The sequence below is a fragment of the Rhinolophus ferrumequinum genome, chromosome 19 (genome assembly GCF_004115265.2).
Source record: "Rhinolophus ferrumequinum isolate MPI-CBG mRhiFer1 chromosome 19, mRhiFer1_v1.p, whole genome shotgun sequence".
Classification (NCBI taxonomy): domain Eukaryota; kingdom Metazoa; phylum Chordata; class Mammalia; order Chiroptera; family Rhinolophidae; genus Rhinolophus; species Rhinolophus ferrumequinum.
In genome coordinates, this window is record NC_046302.1 from 14,075,857 (window position 1) to 14,096,171 (window position 20,315).

Genomic DNA, 20,315 nt, shown 5'->3' on the forward strand with positions numbered 1-20,315 from the left:
ATGACTAGCACAAAATGACCCAGTCGGTAAGTAGAGGAATCAGTCTTACAAGAACAAAGCCCACAATCTTACTTTTAACAAATGTCATTACTTCAGTGAAATAAACAGTATCACTGAGATCATGGTACTTTCCAGACAATAAATATTTATAAGTGAATGAATGATTGAATGAATAAATGAATACAGTATTGTAAAAGGGAGCCCTAGAGATTGCTCCCTGCATTTTTGGGTTCATGCAATAGTATGAATTTCACTGAATAGATTTCCTTATCAATGACAAAGTTACAGCATTACTGGGAGTGGTGTTCTTTACATATTCATATTCATGCTTTATCATTGTCAAATTCATTAAGGAATAGGTTACTACAGTTCCAAGAATAATAGTGCCATCTAGTGACACTTCTAGTTATTGTCTCTAAAATTGCATATGACAACATCTGCTGTTACAAAAGATTCACCTGAGAGATTAAGTAGTGTGATGTGTGCAACCTGTGATCCTCACCATTTTTCTGTCCAAGAAACCTCTTCTCAAAATGTCAGTATGTAATAAACTTTCACAACCTCATTCTTATTTCCCAGGTGACAGTTACAGAACTTATTCACACCAGATTTTTCAGTAGTTTGTATGTTTTTATTTCACAGACTGTTTCTTATCTTTAAGACCTATCAATTTTGAGATGCAACATTGGTACAATTATTTTTCAGGATAAACAATATTCGATATATACATCGATTGTAAAACATTCTGTTTTCAAAAACATTAAAATGTAAAATACACCCAAATTTACAATCAAGAAAATTCATTATTCAAATATTTATTCATATATGTATATTGCTGAATTTAAATTTTAATTTTTGTGCAATTATTTTTACCAAGAAAGATAATTCATTAAATGTGTAATTAAATATAATTTCATTTTTGCAAATATCAGTGGCTTTCATATATGATATATACTATACATAAATTTATAAGAGAAAAATTTTGGGGGCAGGCTACAGGTATTATTTAATTAGGAAATTACAAATCTAATGAGAAACACTGTGTTTCACTCAAAAAGTTTAGAAGCTGGTCCTGGCTCAGACATTGTCTAGGTATATAAATTTGAACAAGTTGGGTAACTTCTGTTTTAACTCAGTATTCTCACCTGTAATATGGGATACCAGTGCCTACCTTATCTACTTCCTAGAGTTTTGAGGATCAAATGCAATAGCAAATGCTTTTTAAAATTCTACAATGGTGAGAAACTAGTGCTGTTATTTCCAATAATCATTTTTCTTGTAGGGCAAGGGCTGGAGCTAGACTACCGTAACAAACTATGGACACATGGCTTACCGGTTACATAACCTTGGAAAGTTACTTCTCTACTCCTCAGTGCATCATTTGTAGAACAGGGATAATAAAACTACCTATCGTGTTTCCCTGACAATAAGACCTAGCCAGACAATCAGCTCTAATGCGTCTTTTGGAGCAAAAATTAGTATGAAACCAGGTTTTATTTTACTATAATACCTGGTATAATATAATAATATAATATAATATAATATAATATAATATAATATAATATTAATATAATATATAATTTAATATAATAATATAATAAATACGTGTTATATTTTTTGCTCCAAAAGACGCATTAGAGCTGCTTGTCTGGCTAGATCTTATTTTCGGGGAAACATGGTACCTCAAAGGGCAGTAGTGTAACACGCTTAGTACGTAGTCAAGATTCAGTACAGTTTTAACTATGTGATCACACACATTCCCACTGCGATAGCCAAGGGATCAATTGTCAACTTAGTTCATCGCAATGTAGAGAAATGTTAAATAAAGCATTTTCATCATCATCAGTATTTATTGACCACCAGAGAGGTGTCCCAGCCTAGGTGCCTTACAGTACTGGATTCCACAACTCTCTTGGTAGAAACTAGATGAAACAGATGGGTATGGTAGGTAACACAAAGCATCTAGGGAGAAAACTTAAGTTTTGTTTCTAATCTTGAAAACTTGTCCCCTCCCCATCTTTCAAATCTGACTTTAAGCAGAATAGAATAAATGCAGTTAAAATGATGCCAGAGATGGTAACAAGGCAGGGTTGGAGTGGACAAAATAGGCAGACAAGGATAGGCATTAAAGGCACCTCCACTACGGTTCTCTGAGTCCAAGTTGCCCTCGTTGTCTTGCCTGCATGATAGCAACAGCCTCCTAACTGGAAGGCTTCCTGCTTCTACTCTTGTCCCTCCATTTTACACACATTTTAAAAAGTAAGGTTTTTAAAAACGTAACTCGTTTCTTCCCTGCCCAAAGCCCTGATTTCATACTTAGACCACACAGCAAATGCCATCCGTGTGTCCTTGTGTTCTAAGGCTACTAGCACACCTACTTTGAAAGGAGCTGTCTCCTTTGCATGGACAGCCCCACCCAGTTCATCACCTGGGGCCCTGCTTGTCACTGAAATCTCAGCTTATCATCAGATCTCAGAGGCCCTATGTCCCAGTTGCTCAGTTCACCTCACAGTACTTAGAGGGTATGACTTAGTGAGCCTGTCTCTCATCTCTCGTTAGAGAACATGAGCCCCAGGAGGGCGTGTCTGTCCATTCTGCCCCCACTCCTGCCATTATTCCTAACACTTAAAACCATGTCTGGCAAATAATAGGCAATAAATATTGGTTTAATGATGATCAAGATTATCCCAGTATCTTTTCCCTTTTCCTTAAACATACAGTGATTCCCCACCTGGTTTTGACAATGCATGGTGACTTTTAAGCTTGGAAGTACAAAGGGAGCCAGAGGTGGATTCTTGTACTTGTGGGACCTTGGACAGGTGCTTGGGCTTTTCTAAACTTCAGGTCTCATTAAAAAAAAAAAAAAAAAAAAAAAAAAAAATAGGCAGGAATAATACCTGCCCTACTTGTGGGCCATTGAGGGTTAGATAATAAATGTAAAAGCTCTTATGAACTGCGAAACACTATACTAGAGTAGAACTGCTCTCATTTTAATGATGAAAACAAAGCCTAGAAAAATTAAGTGATAGCAACAATTGACCAGGATTGGCCTACCACACCAAACTCTAAAGCACAAATATTAAACAATATGTAATTTTAAGCAGACAAAAAGCCAATACAACATTTTTAAGTGAGGGAATAGGTGTTAAATAACATTTTAAACTTTTTCTAATGGATTTTTTTCCTTTTTCAGTTTTTTGTCTACTTCTAATACTACTTGGCCTTGAGAATTTTAAACGAGCTCACAGAAGCCATCTTTTTCAGTCCTTCCCTAGTCTACATCACATGAAATGCCTTCAAACATCATATTGCTCATAATCTTTTGTCTTCTATTTTTGATCTAGATAGAATTTTCTGAAATTCTGTTCAAATAATCAATTTCCAAAAAACATTTTAAATTTAATGACTACAAAATTATGTTAGAATGTATGGAAATGTCTTGACTTTTTAGGCATTGGGGGCTTTTCATTGAGAGAACAGTGGCTGCAGTACTCTAAGCTCTGAAGTTAGGCGCCCTGGGATGGAATTCCAACCCTCACTAACAGTGACTGATCAATCACTCAACTACTTGGAGCTCAGCTCCCTCACTTGAAATACGAGGCTAATAGAAATCTATCTCATGAGGTGGTTGGGAAGATTCGGTTAAAATCATCTATGTGCAATGTTTTATCCACGTAAATGTTCAATGATAAGTACAGAGTTTTGCCTCATCTTCTTAGCCTCTTAGATCAATAAAATGTTGAGCGTTTTCTGAGATATGTATTTCATATTCATATTTATAATTTAGTAGTTTAGTATCTTACTAGAAGCATGAAAACCACAAAGGCTAACTAGTTTTTATTGCATGTTAATTTGTGCGTAAAAGTTCTGAAGAACATTGTCCTGTATATGGGAAAAATCAGTTCAACCATGAAATCTGAATTATATAAAGTCGAAAATCTGAAAATCGGACTACCCCCACCTACCACTTATTTGTTGAACTTTCCATTATATTCCATTTGAGTCAGCATAATCTTGATTTCAAAATAGCATTTTTATTATATAAAAATGTAAAAATCCAGCAAAACCAGAAATACCGAATATATTTTCCTGGGCTTTCACATTTGTTGATTTTTATTCGCAATCTCTTTTTCAACACAATTTACAACCTCATCCCCATTTATAGTCTGATTATACAAGTGCTAAGTGGCAGAAAGGTCTAGAATAAATACATCAAAAACAGGAGGCAAAGCTGTGAAACTAAGTCGCATGCAATAGGTCTATGAGGGTGGGGAAAGCATTGGGGAAATAATACAGAGTAAGACCAAGTAGTCGGAAGGTTTTAGCTAAAGTTCTTTTCAGTCATCTTTGTCTTTTGCTCCATGTTTAAGGATGCGCGTGAACTCAATGTAATTGAAGTTTCCCTTTTTGTCAATAGGTGCTTCTCTGTACAGCTCATCCACTTCCTCGTCTGTAAACCGATCTCCCATTGTTGTCAGCAGCTCTCTCAGGTAATCTTCCTGAATGGTGCCTGCAAGGCAGTAGAAAGAAGGGAGTCATGAGTACTTCTTGGCATTTCAATGGTTCGTTTCTAAACTAGGTCAGGATTACAAAGTATTTCAGAATGTCCGTATTTACACAAAATAAATTAGTGAACTAAGACAATATGTAACTATATCATTATGTTTTCCTATTACTTTTTGAGTTCTTTATAATATTGGATTAAATCATTTTAAAAGCTCAGTTAACAGATTATATGCTTACAAAATTGATTTGAAGCAAGTGTTTTCTAGAGGAGAAAAAAAAAATCGTGATTCAGAGCTATGAAAAAAAGAGCAGCTACCCAGAAAAAAGGGCAGTGCTGCCAAGACCAAGTGTGCATGAAGGATGGTGCAGTTTTGACAGGTAGAGATGGGGAAGCAGGAAGGAGGGTGCAAGGTATATCTGAGGAAGTGATGCGGGTGGCTGAGTAGAGGGTTAACGTAAAGAAAAGGGGAAAATGAGTAAGAAAAGTGAACAGCTAGGTTTTACACACTTTAAAATAAGAAAAAAAAGAGAAAACCCTAATATTTTAATTGGTCAAGCTTGTTAACTACAGTCAGGTGCCGCTTTTGTTTGTGATTTCATTGTGCAAACATCATAGAGTGACTTACACAACCTAGATGGTATGGTCTACTATACATCTAAGCTGTATGGGAGAGCCTATTGCTCCTAGGCTACAAACCTGTACAGCTTGTTACTGTACAAAACAACGAGATTAAATCAAGCACAAGAGAAAATGATGCGATCGAGAGACTGGTAAACACAAGACGTATGAGGCTGCTGCTGGCGTAGCATGGCATACTGTTAAATAGCAAACTTCAAACTTTTTTTTGTATGAACAAAGAGTACACTCTAAAATTAAAAAAGTATAGGATCGTACATACACAAACTAGTAACACAGTCTTTCATTATCAGTATGATGCACTGTACATATTGTATGTGCTATACTTTTATACAACTGACAGTGCAGTGGATTTGTTTACACCAGTATGAGCACTGACAAGTGAGTAATATGTTGCATTATGATGTTACGATGCCTATGACATCACTATGGCGACAGGAATTTTTCAGCTCCATTATAATCCTGTGGGGCCACCACGGTACATGCTGTCTATACTTGAACAAAACAGCATTATGTAGCGCATGAGTGTATACTTTTCAGTGCAATTTGTAGTCTCTTGAAGAAGTAGCTTTCATTGTTTAACTATTTAACAGACAATTCTCGCTTTGGCTTTCAGGAAGCTCACAACCAGATTCAAAGATGAACACCACGAACTGTGTAGTTTTACGACTTACATACCTGTCCTAGCCATTCTCAGTCGTACTGCCCATTGTATATGATACTTTTCCCTTTATTCATTTTTTAAAAGTTTATTTTACTAATCTTTTTCATTTCCTAAAAAATGTTTCATATAGTCTGGAATAAGGCTGGGCATCAACAAAGAGCACTCACCAGTTGCTTCTTCATCAAAGCAAGCAAAAGCATTTCTGATGACATCTTCTGGATCTGTACCATTTAACTTCTCACCAAACATCGTGAGGAACATGGTGAAATTGATGGGCCCCGGAGCCTCATTCATCATGGCATCGAGGTATGCATCCGTTGGATTCTTTCCTATAAGAGTTCACATTTTAATATTTAAAGACAAGAACTAATTTCAATAAATAATTGTTTTGTAATTGTTATGCTCCCCAACATATTTTTAAAAGACATATCTCCAAATGCTGTTGACGCGTCACTGGATTGCAGTCTTGTTTCGTATTGTTCAAACTGGGAATCTCAATCTCAGTTCCAAGTGAGAACACTAGAAAAGGGAGCTCTTAGAGCAGTGGTAAGGTTAACAGCCCTGACGCTCCTTCCCTCGAAATTGGGAGAAATTCCTCTGGAATGGCCAGACATGCTAGGAGTAACAGTGGGCTCCTCTTTGTCCAGCATTTGTGAGGCCCCTACGGTGTAAAAAAATAAAGACTGAGGGGTCTGGAATAGTGAGTTTCAATCCCAGTTCTGCCACTGGTTGGGTGTGACCAGTGAGGTGGCAGCTGTCTAGGGTTTATCAGTGTTTACTTTTTTAATCTGTAAAATGGACTGGTTAAATTTAGCATCTGAAAGATCCCTTCCAACATTAAGTTTGTATGATTCTCCACGAAAAGAACATCTGTAAGTTAGATATTCATACCTAAGGAAGCATCTCAATATTACACCCAACTAAGTGCTAATGATAGTCCAATCTAGGATTATGGTTCATACGTAAAGTTTTAACCTTGGGAATTTGGGTGAAATTTAAATGCCGAGTTGGCATCTCTCTTACTGCATTACATTCTTCACTCATTATACCTACTCACCATATCAATATAAAAAAAAAAATTAGCCCAAAATTAATCTCAAGGTTCACTGAATAAGTAAAAGTAACTAAAAAAAGATCTATTTTTCAACTACCCTCAGATTTAACTCAACTCTCTTGTAGCAATTCTTCTGGGGAAAAAGTGACCCAAAGGTGTCATGAGAACATGGGTACAAAAAAGACACAAGGATGAAAAATGAATTGGTTTAGGCTAAGCACCTATGGATCCATTCATGGAATCCAATATAATTTGTTGATTTGAAAGGTAAATACGAGGTCTGACAATTAAGTCCGTGAACTTGTTGCAACAACGTTGCTAATCTTTTTTGATATCAGAGGGATAATTCATTATGAATTTGTGCCAACTGGACAAACAGTTAACCAAGTTTACTATTTGGAAGTGCTAAAAAGGCTGCATGAAAAAGTTAGATGACCTGAACTTTTCACCAATTCATGGCTCTTTCATCACGACAATGCACCAGTTCACACGGCACTGTCGGTGAGGGAGTTTTTAGCCAGTAAACAAATAACTGTATTGAAACAATCTGGCCCCCCAATGACTTCTTTCTTTACCCAGAGATAAAGGAAATATTGAAAGGAAGACATTTTGATGACATTCAGGACATCAAGGGTAATATGATGACAGCTCTGACGGCCATTCCAGAAAAATAGTTCCAAAATTGCTGTGAAGGGTGGACTAGGCGCTGGCATCAGTGCATAGCTTCCCAAGGGGGGTACTTCGAAAGTGACCATAGTGATATTCAGCAATGAGGTATGTATCACTTTTTCTAGGATGAATTTGTGAACTTAGTTGTCAGACCTCGTACATGTCTTTAAAGGCACAGAAATCTCCAAAATAGAAGGCCCTAAAGCCAGCCTCTTACTACTGTACTGTCACTCAGTCATCCAATAAAAATTAATTGAACATCTACTACAATCATGGTACTGGCTTGACTGGTCAATCTTTGCAATACAACTAAGTCCCTCAATTTTCTTCACTGGTCTTCTTCAGTAGTGACCTGCCCAGAAAAGTACACTTAGCTATGTGGTTTTCCCAGTGGAAGAACACTGGGATCGAACCTCCCTGCAAGTCAACAAACTAGATCAGTATCTTGATTCTACTTTCACTCTGAATAAAGAAAATGTAACAAAATGTCAGTAAGTGGTGAATCTAGGTAAAGGACGTACACATGTTCGTTATTCCGTAAACTTTTTGTAGGCTTAAAAATTCTCAAAATAATACATTAGGAGAAAAAAAAAAAGGCAGAGGAACAAAATCGTGTTGTGGTTGCTAAAAGGAAAAAAATAACGACCTCTCTCTCTTTGCCTTCTGGCCCTTTCACTGCCCTCTGGCTAATAATCAAGCACAAGAACACTCCAGAGTGTAGAGCCTAACTGGACGCCACCCCTGAACTGTGCCCCCTTCCCTGTTAGTCACTCTGGTCTATGGAGAACTCCTAGGCTTGCCATTCCTTTCTTCCCAACTATAAAATCAGTACTCAGAGCAGAACATCAATCCCTTCTTTTTAAAATCAAAACAAACAACAACAAAATCATATAAGGAATAATAAAATAACACCCACGTGACCAAAATAACATAGGACAGTTTACACTTTAAATCTTTTATCTTTACATTTTTTATCTATACATTTTTTTATCTATACATTTACAATTATAAATAAAATTGTGCAAGTCCCCATCCCTGTGCTCCCTTTTCCAATAGCACTGCCCTTCTTATCGAGACAATCATTATCATTTATTACTGTCACCTCCTATCTGTAACCCGTCCTCAATCATTATTACTAACTATGCCATACTATTAGTTACACATTTTATTTAAAGTTCTGATATTTTTGCCACCCTGGCTTTTCAGCTAACAGGACCTATTGTATTTAGCTGACAGGAACCGAGGCCTGCCTGGCCAAGTTCCTGCCAGGTCCCCACCCCTGCAGGCTCATCTTGTTATGACTGGCCAAGCCCCAACACAGCACGTCCCACCCAGACATCTCTCAACAGGCCTTTGAGGCAAGGACAGGAATATTTGTACATCACACAGAAAACAATTCATAAAACACTGAATTATGATTTTTTGGAAGCAGGCATATCAAGAATATGAAAGTCTACCTAGAGAAGCAAGCATATCATGCAAATCTTCCTTGTCAATGAAACCATCTCTGTTCTGATCAATCATGTTAAAGGCCTCTTTGAACTCCTGAATCTGTGACTGGTCAAACATGGCGAACACATTGGATGTTGCGCGCTGGGGGCGCTTCTTGGTGGTCTTGGTCTTTGCCTTTTTGCTCGACATGATGGCTGTTTAATTCTAGAGTTAAAAAGAAAAGAAAAGAACATAAAGCAAAAAAAGAATGCAAAAAAAGAACTTATAAAACCTGAAGTTAGTGAGTAAAAATGTCTTAATGTAGATTACTTCATTTGAGTAGGAATAAATACATATTTAAATTTTATCTCCAATGTGACAATTAAACGGTTAGAAAAAAAGCAGTTTTGGAAAAAAAATAACAGAAATTACTGATGTAGCTTCCCCCCCCATTTCATTAAACACATATTATGTGGGAATTAATTTTAAAATGTGTAACAATACCTAGCATTTATTGAGTGATTACTATGCGCCAAGCACTGTTATGAAGGCCTGGGGCTCCCCTAAAGAGAAAGCTCTAAAATTGGCATCTTACTTTTATAAGGACTGTCCCATCTAACTGTATGCAGTAGGTACTCTTTTTATTTCCATTTTACTACCAATCTTGCATAACCTCTCTGAGCCTCAATTGTTTTCAAAACACGGTTTGAAAACCAGGAAAGCTCACTTGATCCTCAGTTTTATAGCAAAACACAGTATCTACTTCAATGCAAGTAAAATCAAAACGAGATAACATGCAAAGAGACTAGTCTAGTCACTGTATGGTATATATTCAAAAGGCTCTCATCTTTAAAAAAAAAGTCATCAAAACCTATTCTTTAATCTTGCATCCCTTCTAGCTACATTTTCATTTTCCCTTTTCCTTGACAAAACTTTTAGAATATCAGTCTAATTAATATTCAACTGCCTTCATTTTCTCATCTTTCCATCACTCAATTCTCTGTAAGATGGTTTTGGGGTTAGCCTCCAATACTCTACTGAAAGCCACCAATAATTTAAATGTCAAATAGGATGGACATTTTTAATTCCATTTTTTTATTTGCAGTTTTTTTTTTTTTTTTTTTAAGATTTTATTGGGGAGGGGGAACAGGACTTTATTGAGGAACAGTGTGTACTTCCAGGACTTTTTTCCAACTCAAGTTGTCCCTTCAATCTTAGTTGTGGAGGATGCCATTCAGCTTCAAGTTGTTGTCCTTTCAGTCTTAGCTGTGGAGGGCGCAGCTCAGCTCCAGGTCCAGTTGTCGTTGCTAGTTGCAGGGGGCGCAGCCCACCATCCCTTGCGGGAGTTGAACCAGCAACCTTGTGGTTGAGAGGATGCGCTCCAACCGAGCTATCTAGGAGATCAGTGGCAGCTCAACTCAAGGTGCCGTGTTCAAATCTTAGATGTAGTGGGCGCTGCTCACCATCCCTTGTGGAACTTGAAAAATAGAACTGGCAACCTTGTGGTTAAGAGCCCACTGGCCCATGTGGGAATTGAACCGGCAGCCTTCGGCGTTAGGAGCATGGAGCTCCAAACACCTGAGCCACTGGGCCGGCCCCTTTATTTGCAGTTTTAAATAATGTTAAGTAAATACAACACAAAAATATTATCAGCTTTCACGTTAGAAAGTCCTGAGTTTGACTCTTAGCTCACCATTACTAGCTACATATAATCTCGGAAAACCCAAGGACGCCAGAGTAATTTTTTGATCTAATGTCTTATTCAATCTTCACAACTTCCCTACGAAATAGGTACTCCCTAGGTTAAGTAAACAAACAAACAAAAAAACCAGTGGCCCTTGTGTAGTAAAGAATTTAATTTTGCCCAAAGAGAGGTCTGGCTTTCGTTCTTGTCTCCTGGAAAGTAATCTCTAAATCCTTGGGATCTCATGCCTAGTATCTAGGGTCTTGGGTCACACCAGATTTCTAACAATGTGATTTATCATGGGGGCTTTGTGTCACGTGTTGTCAGCTGACCTCTAGTGGGGCCAGAGACTGAGGTCAATAGTATCTATGTGACGAAGCTCTAATAAAAACTGTGGATATCAAAGATCAAGGGAGCTTCCCTGGTTGGCAATGTCATGCCTATTGTCACACCTACTGTCAGGGGGAGTCTACACTGTCCATGAGAGAGGATGAGCAGAAGCTCTGCACTTAGAACCATCCTGGGCTCTGCACATGTCTCTTTCCTTGGCTGATTTTAATCTGAATCCTTTCACTGTACTAACAACCCACAACCATGGGTAGGTGTAACAGCTTTCAGTGAGTTCCGTGAGCTGAAGCAAATTATTGAACCTGAGGGTCATCTTGGAAACCCAAACCTGCAACTGGTGTTAGAAATGAGGATGGTTTTGGGGACTGGTCTCTAACTCTGCAGCTCCATAATGTGAAAGTAGGTGACAAGCTGGGGCAGGCGCTGAGTAAGGGACTTTTGGACCTGGGTCTCTAGGGCTTCTAGTCTTGGACTTTTAATCTACATTGTTTCCTTCTCTTTCTTCAATCGAAAAAATACCTCACTGTGTGTTCTGACACTGGACTTAATGGTGTAGTTTTGCATAGAGCTGATACAGGCTCAATGTAATAATACTATAATTTCTTTAAAAAAAAAGTTTATTTTTGTTCTCTGTACTCCATTTAAAAACAGTCCATATTTATATATGTATATGGTTCCTATGAAAATTACACACATAGACACATAAAATAAAAAAAGTGAGGCAAAGTTGCTGCAAAACAATCTGAAGAGAACTCTGGCCCCCAAACAAACTACCATCCTTGGTCTCCTTATCTTCAGTAAGCTAAGTATCTTCGCCTTCTGCACTTTCTCACTTCCCACTCACTTTCAACCCACCACAATCTGGCTTTCTTTTCCCTACCGTTGCTGCTTTCAAATTGTCAAGTCTGGTCTGAATCTCCTTAGACCACTCTGCTATATTTGACCCCATTTTAGACCTTTTTCTCTTCAGAACCCCAACAACTCCTGGCCTTGAACAATCACAGTAGAAACAAACTGTCCCAAATGGAAAGAGAACGCAGTGTTTCTAACCTTGAATACCTTACACTCTAATCAGGGAGACATCTAAATTATATTGGAAAGACCGATTTATGTAAAATACTGACTTTTTTATGTAAAAACTTCGTGACACCAACTTTCTCTCAGTTCTCCTATTTCTATGACTGGTCCTCCTCCATTTTCTGGGTAGGCTTTTATCTCCTCTACTCACTTAAATATTCATGTTTCCCAGTATTCTAGAAGTCCATGACTTTCAAAAGTTCTTTTCACTCTGCTTCCCTTGGACGATCTCATTGACTCTTACTGTTCTGACATCGCCTGCGTCTCCTAAGTCTGTTATCCCCAGGCCTGACCTTTCCCTTGAGTTGCAGATCAAAGTGCACTTGCTTGTGAAAGGCATCCATTTGGATATCCCACAGACACTCATAATCAATGTGTTAAAAACTGAATTAATTATCTTCCCCTGCCTAAACTTTCTCATCCTCCTGTTTTCTCTCAGTTAATGACACCATCATTTACCTGCTCACCAATCTAGAAATCTAGGAGTCATCCTGACTCATCCCTACCCCTGATGAGTCAAGCCCTGTCTCTTAAATATTTCTCAGATTTGCTCATCTTCCTCATTCCTCTGCCAACACCAGAAACTGGGCCCTCATCAACTCTTTGTATAGAATATTTCTATGGCCAACTAACGAATTTCCTTGCTTCTTCGTCCCCTCTAAACTACCTTTTATATTCCAGCCAGAGATGTCTAAAACATAATTATGACATTATCATTCCCCTTTTAAAAATCTTCTTTGGCTCTCTATGGCCTCTACGACAAAGTACAAGTTCTTAAGCATGGCACAACAAGGTGCTCCCTTTGCCATCTCTACAATGACCTTTCCAGCCTCATCTCTAGCTAGTCTCTGCTTTGTACTTTTCCTTCAGCAACACCAAACTGCTTGTTATGTGCCGAAGGCAACATGCAGTTTCTTACCTTGTGTACTTCTGTTCTTGTTGTTTTTTTAGCCCCAAATGCTTTAGGGTTAGAGAGAGAATAAAGGGTCTACTCAACTTATGGCTACTACCATTTAATGAGTGACTCATGTGCTAGGCACATTACGTACATTAAATTTAACACGCCTACTTTACAAATCAAGAAACTGATGATCAAAGATATTAAATAACTTGCCAGAGGTCACCTAGTGGCAGAGCCAGTATTCAGACCCCATTTGTTATAGGTTATTTCGACCTACATATTTCCTACTTTGTAATAAATGTTCTTCTAATTATTTTGAGTTTACCAATTTTTACAAAAACTTTCAATACTATTCAATATAATCTACCATTGGTTTCTGAACAGCTACTTTTCTCTAAACTCAAATCCTAGACAAACTGTTTTCAAATAAATTCAAACTATACTTGGGAAACGAAGTACAGAACAGAACTCCACAGTGGAATGGGAAGAGAATAAAACATGAATGGCAGTCCCTGGAATTGTGCAATGTAGCAGCCTGCTTTGGGTTTAATCAAGTGTGGCAGTACTTCCTATCAGTCAGGGCCTTGGTTTAACATGCTGGGTAAAGGCCTGAAATCTTTACCTAGGACTGTCAAATTAATGTTTAATGTACAAATAAAGAAAAAATAACCAAACCCTATCCTTAAACTATAGTTACTGAAAATATCCATATAGAACATAGTCCATAATGTAATGAATAACCCTCAATAACAGTAAAAACTTTTCACTTCCTCTTCAAAATTTTTATTCTTATTTTTGTAAATTTCTAATATAGTGTGAACTAAAGGTTACATATAGTATTCATAGAGGTTACAAGAAGGGCAGGAATATAGGAATCCTGGTATTATAAGTGGCTGGTGTCAATATATTTAGATAATAATCTAAGTATTTGCAAAATCACCTGCAATACTGACATCAGATCAAACATGGCATCACAACCATTAATAAGCAGATTCTGCTTGGAACTTCATCCAGCCTACATGGCTTTATTGGAAGCCTGAGCAAGATGCTCATGGAGCACATTCTGTCAGCTACCCACGACTTCCTCGACATTCCTCTGAGGCTTCTTCCTTAAGTATCTTAAGTCAGCTACTGCTGTCACCATATGGCAAATAAATATGGCTCTCACAGCAGTTAACCTGGTTTCAACCTTTGCTGCACATCAGAATCTCCTTGGAAGGTTAAAAAAAAAAAAAACACAACAAAAACCTGATGCCTAGGTCCTAGTCTAGTCAAACTAAAACTGAATATCTCTGGGTGTGGCCCAGGAATCTTTATTTTAAAAAATGCACCAGGTGATTCCAATGTACAGTAAAGGCTGAGAACCACTGAGTTAACCATTTACAAGGCTCTGGACAAAAATAAGTAAGTAAGGAAATAAAGGAAGGAAGGAAGGGAAGGAGGGAGGGAAGGAGGAAGAAAAAAGACAGGCATTGGCTGTTTATGCATTTAGTTCCCTTTAGTTTTTAAAAATTTGGTCATTATGGTTTAACAGAAATGTTGGAGACCTGGATTCTCATTCCAGTTCTGTCATTCACAAGTTGTATGACCTTTGGTCATTTTAGCTTTCCTAGGCGACATTTTCTACATCCATAAAACAAGAGAGTTAGGTAGATCAGAAGTCACAAACTGGCAGCTAGCAAACTACTATATGCAGTCTGCAGTAAGGTTTGTTTAGTCTCCCCAAGGATGACCTTCTAAATGCCTTTTTTAATAATTGGATTAGTTTCCCAACATTTTTAAAACCTGAATATTTCATAAAAACAAATATCAGACATCTTGCAAAACTACAGACAAGGACCAGCACTCCCAAATTCCTGTAGATAATGAGTATTCAGTGAGAAATATCCACTACTTCCTTTACCTTCCTGTCACAGCTGTATTTATGTTACTGCCCAGCCCGAAAGCAGTTGAACTTGTTCCTTGCAGATGGTGATAACCAGGCTCCAAGAAGGCCCTCAACAGTTCTCATGTCCTTGCATAGTCCCCTCCAACAGTAAAAAATAGCATGGGGGCAGGGGTGAAATAAATTTTCCTTTTACTTTTCTGAGTTCTTGGCTGACATCATTATACTAACACAGATTAACAAGAGAAAAACAGAAGTTTATTAATATGTATACCTCATATATAGAAGGGATACCCAGGAAAAAGCCAATTCTCTCTCAGAGAAGGCTGAGAACTTAGGCTTAAATATCATTTTCAGCTGACGGCAAAAGAAAGGTGTGTGAGAGGGAAAAGCTAGTTGTGAAAGATTACCAGGAAAAGTGCATAAACAAGGGTTAAGACTTATCATGTGGACTTAAGTCAGGGCCTTCTTTCTTAGTAAGAGCCTAAAGTTATCTCCAGAGAGTAACCTTTGTTGTTCCCAGTAGAAAGGGGAGGAAGGACACCTTTGTAAATTTATATCCTGCTCTTATGCATATAGGGAAAACTTTTTTGTGTCTGCTAATTCTTAATTGCCTTCAGCTCAAAATAATACTTATGCCAAAGTGGCATATTTTGGGGTGGCATATTCTGCTACTCTTCATAACCAAAGAGATAATACAAAAATAATAGTGTGGCTTTGCAGCTTCTGCCTTGCTGTCTCTTGGATCACTCAATCTGGGGGAAGCCAGCACCAGGTCCTGAGGGCAATATATAGTCCAAAGGAAAGGTCCATGTGACAGGGACCTGAGGCCTCCTGTCAATAGTTAGCACCAACTCACCAGCCATGCGAATCAGCCATCTCGAATCAGCCATCTCGGAGATTGATCTTCCTTCAAATGGCTGCAAACCTGACTGACATCTGAACTGCAACCTCATGAGCCCCTGAGCCGGAACCACCCAGCTAAGTTGCCCTGGAATTCCTGACCTTCTGAAACTGTTTACTGTTTTTTTAAGCTGCTAAGTTTTGGGTGATTTCTTAGATAGCAACAGGAAACAAAGCTGCTGTGTTTCCTTGGTCTCTTTAATATTAAAACGAAGCAATGCCTTTATTTCAGAATTATAACCACAGAATTTTAAAAAGCTCAAAGGGGCCACAGTGAAGTTTGCACTGGATAAAGAATTTTCTATTTCTGATTGCCATGCCACTTACATATACATTTTTATGGCATTTAGCCTTTCTACCTTGGAATGCAGGGCCTAACAGAGTGCCTTATACATGGCAGATGCTCAAAAAATACTAATTAAGCAAAAGCATGTGTATGCTTCCTTCCTGTCACAAAAAAACAGAATTACACAGACAGATGCTGATTGTAAGGTCCTGGATCTGACTCCCAAAACAAGGCTTTTCTCTATGGTCTATCCATGGTTTACCATAAACTCCACTGAACACTTCCTCAAAAGACTCTTAACAAAATTACGAGCCACCCCTTGTTGCATACCTGGAAGAAACAGAACTAATAGCCAATAATTGAGGGCTAAATATGTGCAAGGCACTGATCTAAGCATTTCACATGTATTAATATATTTAATACTCACAACAACTTGTGAGTACTGTTACTATCCCCATTTCTTAAATGTGAAAATCAGGGCAAAGAGAATAAACAGGTAGAGCTTAGATTTAGGATCTGCAATGAGGAAGTCTAGTTCCAGAGTTTGTACTACTAGTCCTTAATATCTTGTATAGATGGCTAAATGAAATTCTCTACCATGAAAATGTGGACAGCCAGTTGCAAGTAACAAGCAAAGCCACTACACAGCTAGAGAGTAAAACAAGGAAGGAAGATCCTAATCAGAGTTGCTGGCAATGAAAATCATCCCCAGATATCTGGTGTGTTTGAATCTTGGGAGCGAGGAACAACCAGCCTCATTTAGAGGCTTCGTATTTTTCCTAACCTCAGCAATCCTGACCTGGGGATCTGTCCTTCAAAAGCTGCAGTTCGCCTACTCTAAACTCAGTCTCATTAAAAGAGTATCTACTCGACTGTCATAAAAGTTGTCATTCAACAGAGCCTGAACCAAAAAAAGCCATGCACTTTGTTATGAGGTCCAGGAGGGTCCACCTAATGCTTACGGAGAAAATGGGTGGCACCATGTGAATCCAAGTGACCTTAAGCAAATTATCTCACCTTTCCAGGTTTCAGTTTCCTGAATTATAAAGTGAAAGATAATCTATAAGGTTCTTTTGAATTCTAAAATGCTATGATGCTTTTTTTACCAAAGGTCCAACGCAATTCCATCTTAAACAAAGGCTGCCAAACTAATCTTTAAACACCCCTTTCTCCATATTTCTTCCTTGGTGATGAATCCAAAATGACTCCCTAATGCCTATTAAATATTCTTTTATTTCTCAAGTTTTCAAAACATCCAAACAGAGGCCCCATTTATCTACATACTCACCCTTATTTCTAACTGTTATTCATTAGAGTTCTGTTCTATTCAGGGTTGGTCTCCCCACAGTCTCCTTTTCACACAACACAAATGCCCACCTTTTGCGTTTTTGGTCTTATTACCTCCTACCACAGATGCAGCCAGAAATACTAAGTTATCTCTTCTAGGGCTGAATCCAAGGCTTTCAATGAGGTCACGATTCATTTTTCAGGAAAGCTTACTTGATTTTTATTCATCCTTTTCTTCAGTTAACAAGAACTTACTAAATCTTTACAAGATGCACGATACAGAAAGACTTACAACTCCTATGGAAAGCATTACATTTTAGCCTATACTAACCACGCACGCCGGAGCCGTTTCTCTAATGGTTTCCTTGGACACTTTATCTAAGGCAACAATCACGCACCAGTAGACTCCCATATCCCGCAAAGCATCAAGCACTGTGTGCTGCACAGAGCAGGTGCTCAATATACTAATCCAGGGGTGTCAAAACTGCGCAGGCAGGCCAACCGCAGCCCCCAATCCATTGTTAATTGGCCCACAGCAAATTCCAAAAATATATTTAGCTTACTTAAATAAACCAGGTGAGGCCATAGGTACTTCACCTCCAGTGAGTGGCCCGGCTGTTTCTGTATTTTACCGCATATGGCCCTTGGTAAAAAACGTTGAAAAAAGTTTAGGCACCCCTGCTAATCGATGGATTGTGCCCGCGAGGGCAGGGGCTGGCAGCCAGGCCGCGGGGCGATCCCAGCACCAGGTGTGAAGTCACCCGGGTTACAGAGGCCCGGGATCCGGCCACCTCTCCAGCCGGGCATTTCCCCAGGTCGGCTTCATCAGCCCCATAGCTTCCTCCCGTTCAGGCCAAGGCTGGGCGACTGCCACGGCCTCCTCACTGACTCTCCTCGCCCACCTTGACCACTGACGCAGCCCCCGCCGGCCCTACGCTCCGCGGCCGCCTGGGGCGGGGTCTGGCCGGGGGTGCGTGGCGGGAGGAGAGGGGAAGGGGCACGGGTGCGGCCCCAGGGGTGTCGCGCGCGGGGTCAGTCGCCACTCACCGCCGCCAGACACCAGAACCCGGGATGCCCTGCACAAGACGACGAGCCACTGCGACCAGAGCTCGGGCTGTGGCACGACAGAGGCGGTGCCCGCACTTCCTGCCTCGGAAGGTGGACCGGAAAACGCACCGGAAGGCGCGGCGGGATCCAACTGTGGACGGGGGAGGGATGCGGCCGGCGTTCTCGCTCAGCTGGAGGAAAGCTCGCCGTGTCCGCTGGGGAGCCGGCCTGGGGTCGACGAATACGGTCGGGGTTTTAGTTGGCGTCCTTAGCCTGGCTGATCTGTCGCGGAAGGCGGTGCGGCTGTAGTCCCGCGCTCCGCCCTCTACCCCGCGTTCCGTGGCGGATTCCCGCGGCCCTTCCGCATTCCGGGGCCGCCAGGCGCCCGGCCAGGCCAGGAATTTGACCCGGGTGGGGCGGGATCCCTCTTTGGGGGGTTCCCGGGCGCCGGAAGCCTCCCACCCAGGCCTGCCAGAGTTAGCAAATAAAAGTACAAACGGTCTAGTTAAATTTGATAGAACAATTTTAGGTGCGTCCCGCGAAATACTGGGGAAGGTAAGAGGGCGGCGGCCGCCTGCCTGCCGGAAAACCCTTTCTTTTAGAACTGCACTCCAACCCCAGTCGTATTTACTCCTTTCCTATTCTCCAATTATAAGGTTTACGGCCTTAGCAGGCCAAGGCCAGCCTATGACTGTTTCATTCCCCTTTCAACCACAACAAAGTCTTATTTAAATTATTTGCTTTCCTTTAGGGTTGTTAAAGAGATGACAGAATTAAACACACACACAATCGCTCACATTACATAATGCTCTTGGTCAAAAGAAAGGAAACCACAGGCGTACATTACTCAAGTTTTGCTCTAGATATAGTTTGTGGCTATAATCTTCAGTTCCCTCACCTTGGAATATGGATGAAGAGCACTGTTTCTGGATAATGCAGGAGAGTCAATAGCAAATCTTTATTGAGCACTTGTGGCCTGTACGCGTGCGGGATGCTGGGGAGATAACTCATTTATATTCTGAAATGTTTATATTCTAGAAATGTTAGAAATTACCACATGGTAGAAACTATGTGTTCAGCACTGTAGCAGTTTTTAAACAGTATCACATAAAAGAAAAATCTGGAGGGCTTGGTAGAAGATTCTTGAGCCCCAACTACTGAACCCCAGATATTCAGTAAGTCTAGAATGGGGCAGAAATTTGTATTTCTAATAAGCACCCAGGTGGTGCCGATGCGATGGTTTTCATCCCAGCCCAAAGTCCCATACATAACTGCATTTTCTCAATATCGTTTAAAAAGTAATTGCTGACAAGTCACACCTGTTTCTAAAATAATTATTCTTTCCCTTAGCTAAAGTCTGCCCTTCGGTCCAATAGTTTTTTTTTCCCCTCACTCATCGTAAGATTTTGGCTTCTTAGGTCTTTGTCCTACAGCTTTTCTAAGTATGGTCTATTACCATCCCCATAAACCCTCACCATGGCCACCTTAATTAAGATCATAACTGAGACACCCTGACTGTACTTTGACTTTGATCTCCGTATTTGTTTCTAGAACTGTTTTCCAATAGTCACTAATTACATGTGGCTATTTAAATTAAAAATTCAGTTCCTCAGTTATATTAGACACTTTTTAAGTGCTTGATCGTCACATGTGGCTAGTGTCCTTTCAGACAGCACAGAGAGCATTTCCATTATCACAAAGTTCTACTGGATAGCACTGTTCTAAGGAAAAGTAAGTCTAAGGCGTATTTTTTCTCTCTAGATTCAAAAGAAAAAAATGTATGAATGAATAGCTGATTACCTAAATATCTAGCACTTGGGAACTGGTTAATTATGGCATATCTTTGTCCAGTGTATCTAATATAACGGACTGAATGTTTATGGCTTCCATACTGTTGTTGTAGCTCTATTTACCTCTCCAAGCCCTTTTACTGGCT

At 39.6% G+C, this 20,315-nt stretch overlaps 1 protein-coding gene across 1 annotated transcript; it reads right to left on the reverse strand.

Annotated features, from left to right (window-relative positions):
* Positions 1-4,014: 4,014 nt before the first annotated feature.
* Positions 4,015-18,532, reverse strand: LOC117011797 (myosin regulatory light chain 12B). Its single transcript, XM_033087490.1, has 4 exons — positions 18,380-18,532; positions 8,988-9,186; positions 5,975-6,136; positions 4,015-4,510 (listed from the first exon to the last, which is right to left on the reverse strand). Exons 2-4 carry the CDS (start codon positions 9,169-9,171, stop codon positions 4,338-4,340), a joined length of 519 nt encoding a protein of 172 aa, XP_032943381.1. The 5' UTR covers positions 9,172-9,186; positions 18,380-18,532; the 3' UTR covers positions 4,015-4,337.
* Between the last annotated feature and the right edge of the window lie 1,783 nt (positions 18,533-20,315).

Excerpts from the sequence above, each read along its gene's own strand:
- LOC117011797 (XM_033087490.1), bottom strand. The coding sequence starts at position 9,171 with ATGTCGAGCAAAAAGGCAAAGACCAAGACCACCAAGAAGCGCCCCCAG. Across the intron at positions 6,137-8,987 it reads TGATATGCTTGCTTCTCTAG|GAAAGAATCCAACGGATGCA; the intron begins GTAGACTTTCAT and ends GAACTCTTATAG. Across the intron at positions 4,511-5,974 it reads CTTTGATGAAGAAGCAACTG|GCACCATTCAGGAAGATTAC; the intron begins GTGAGTGCTCTT and ends ACTGCCTTGCAG.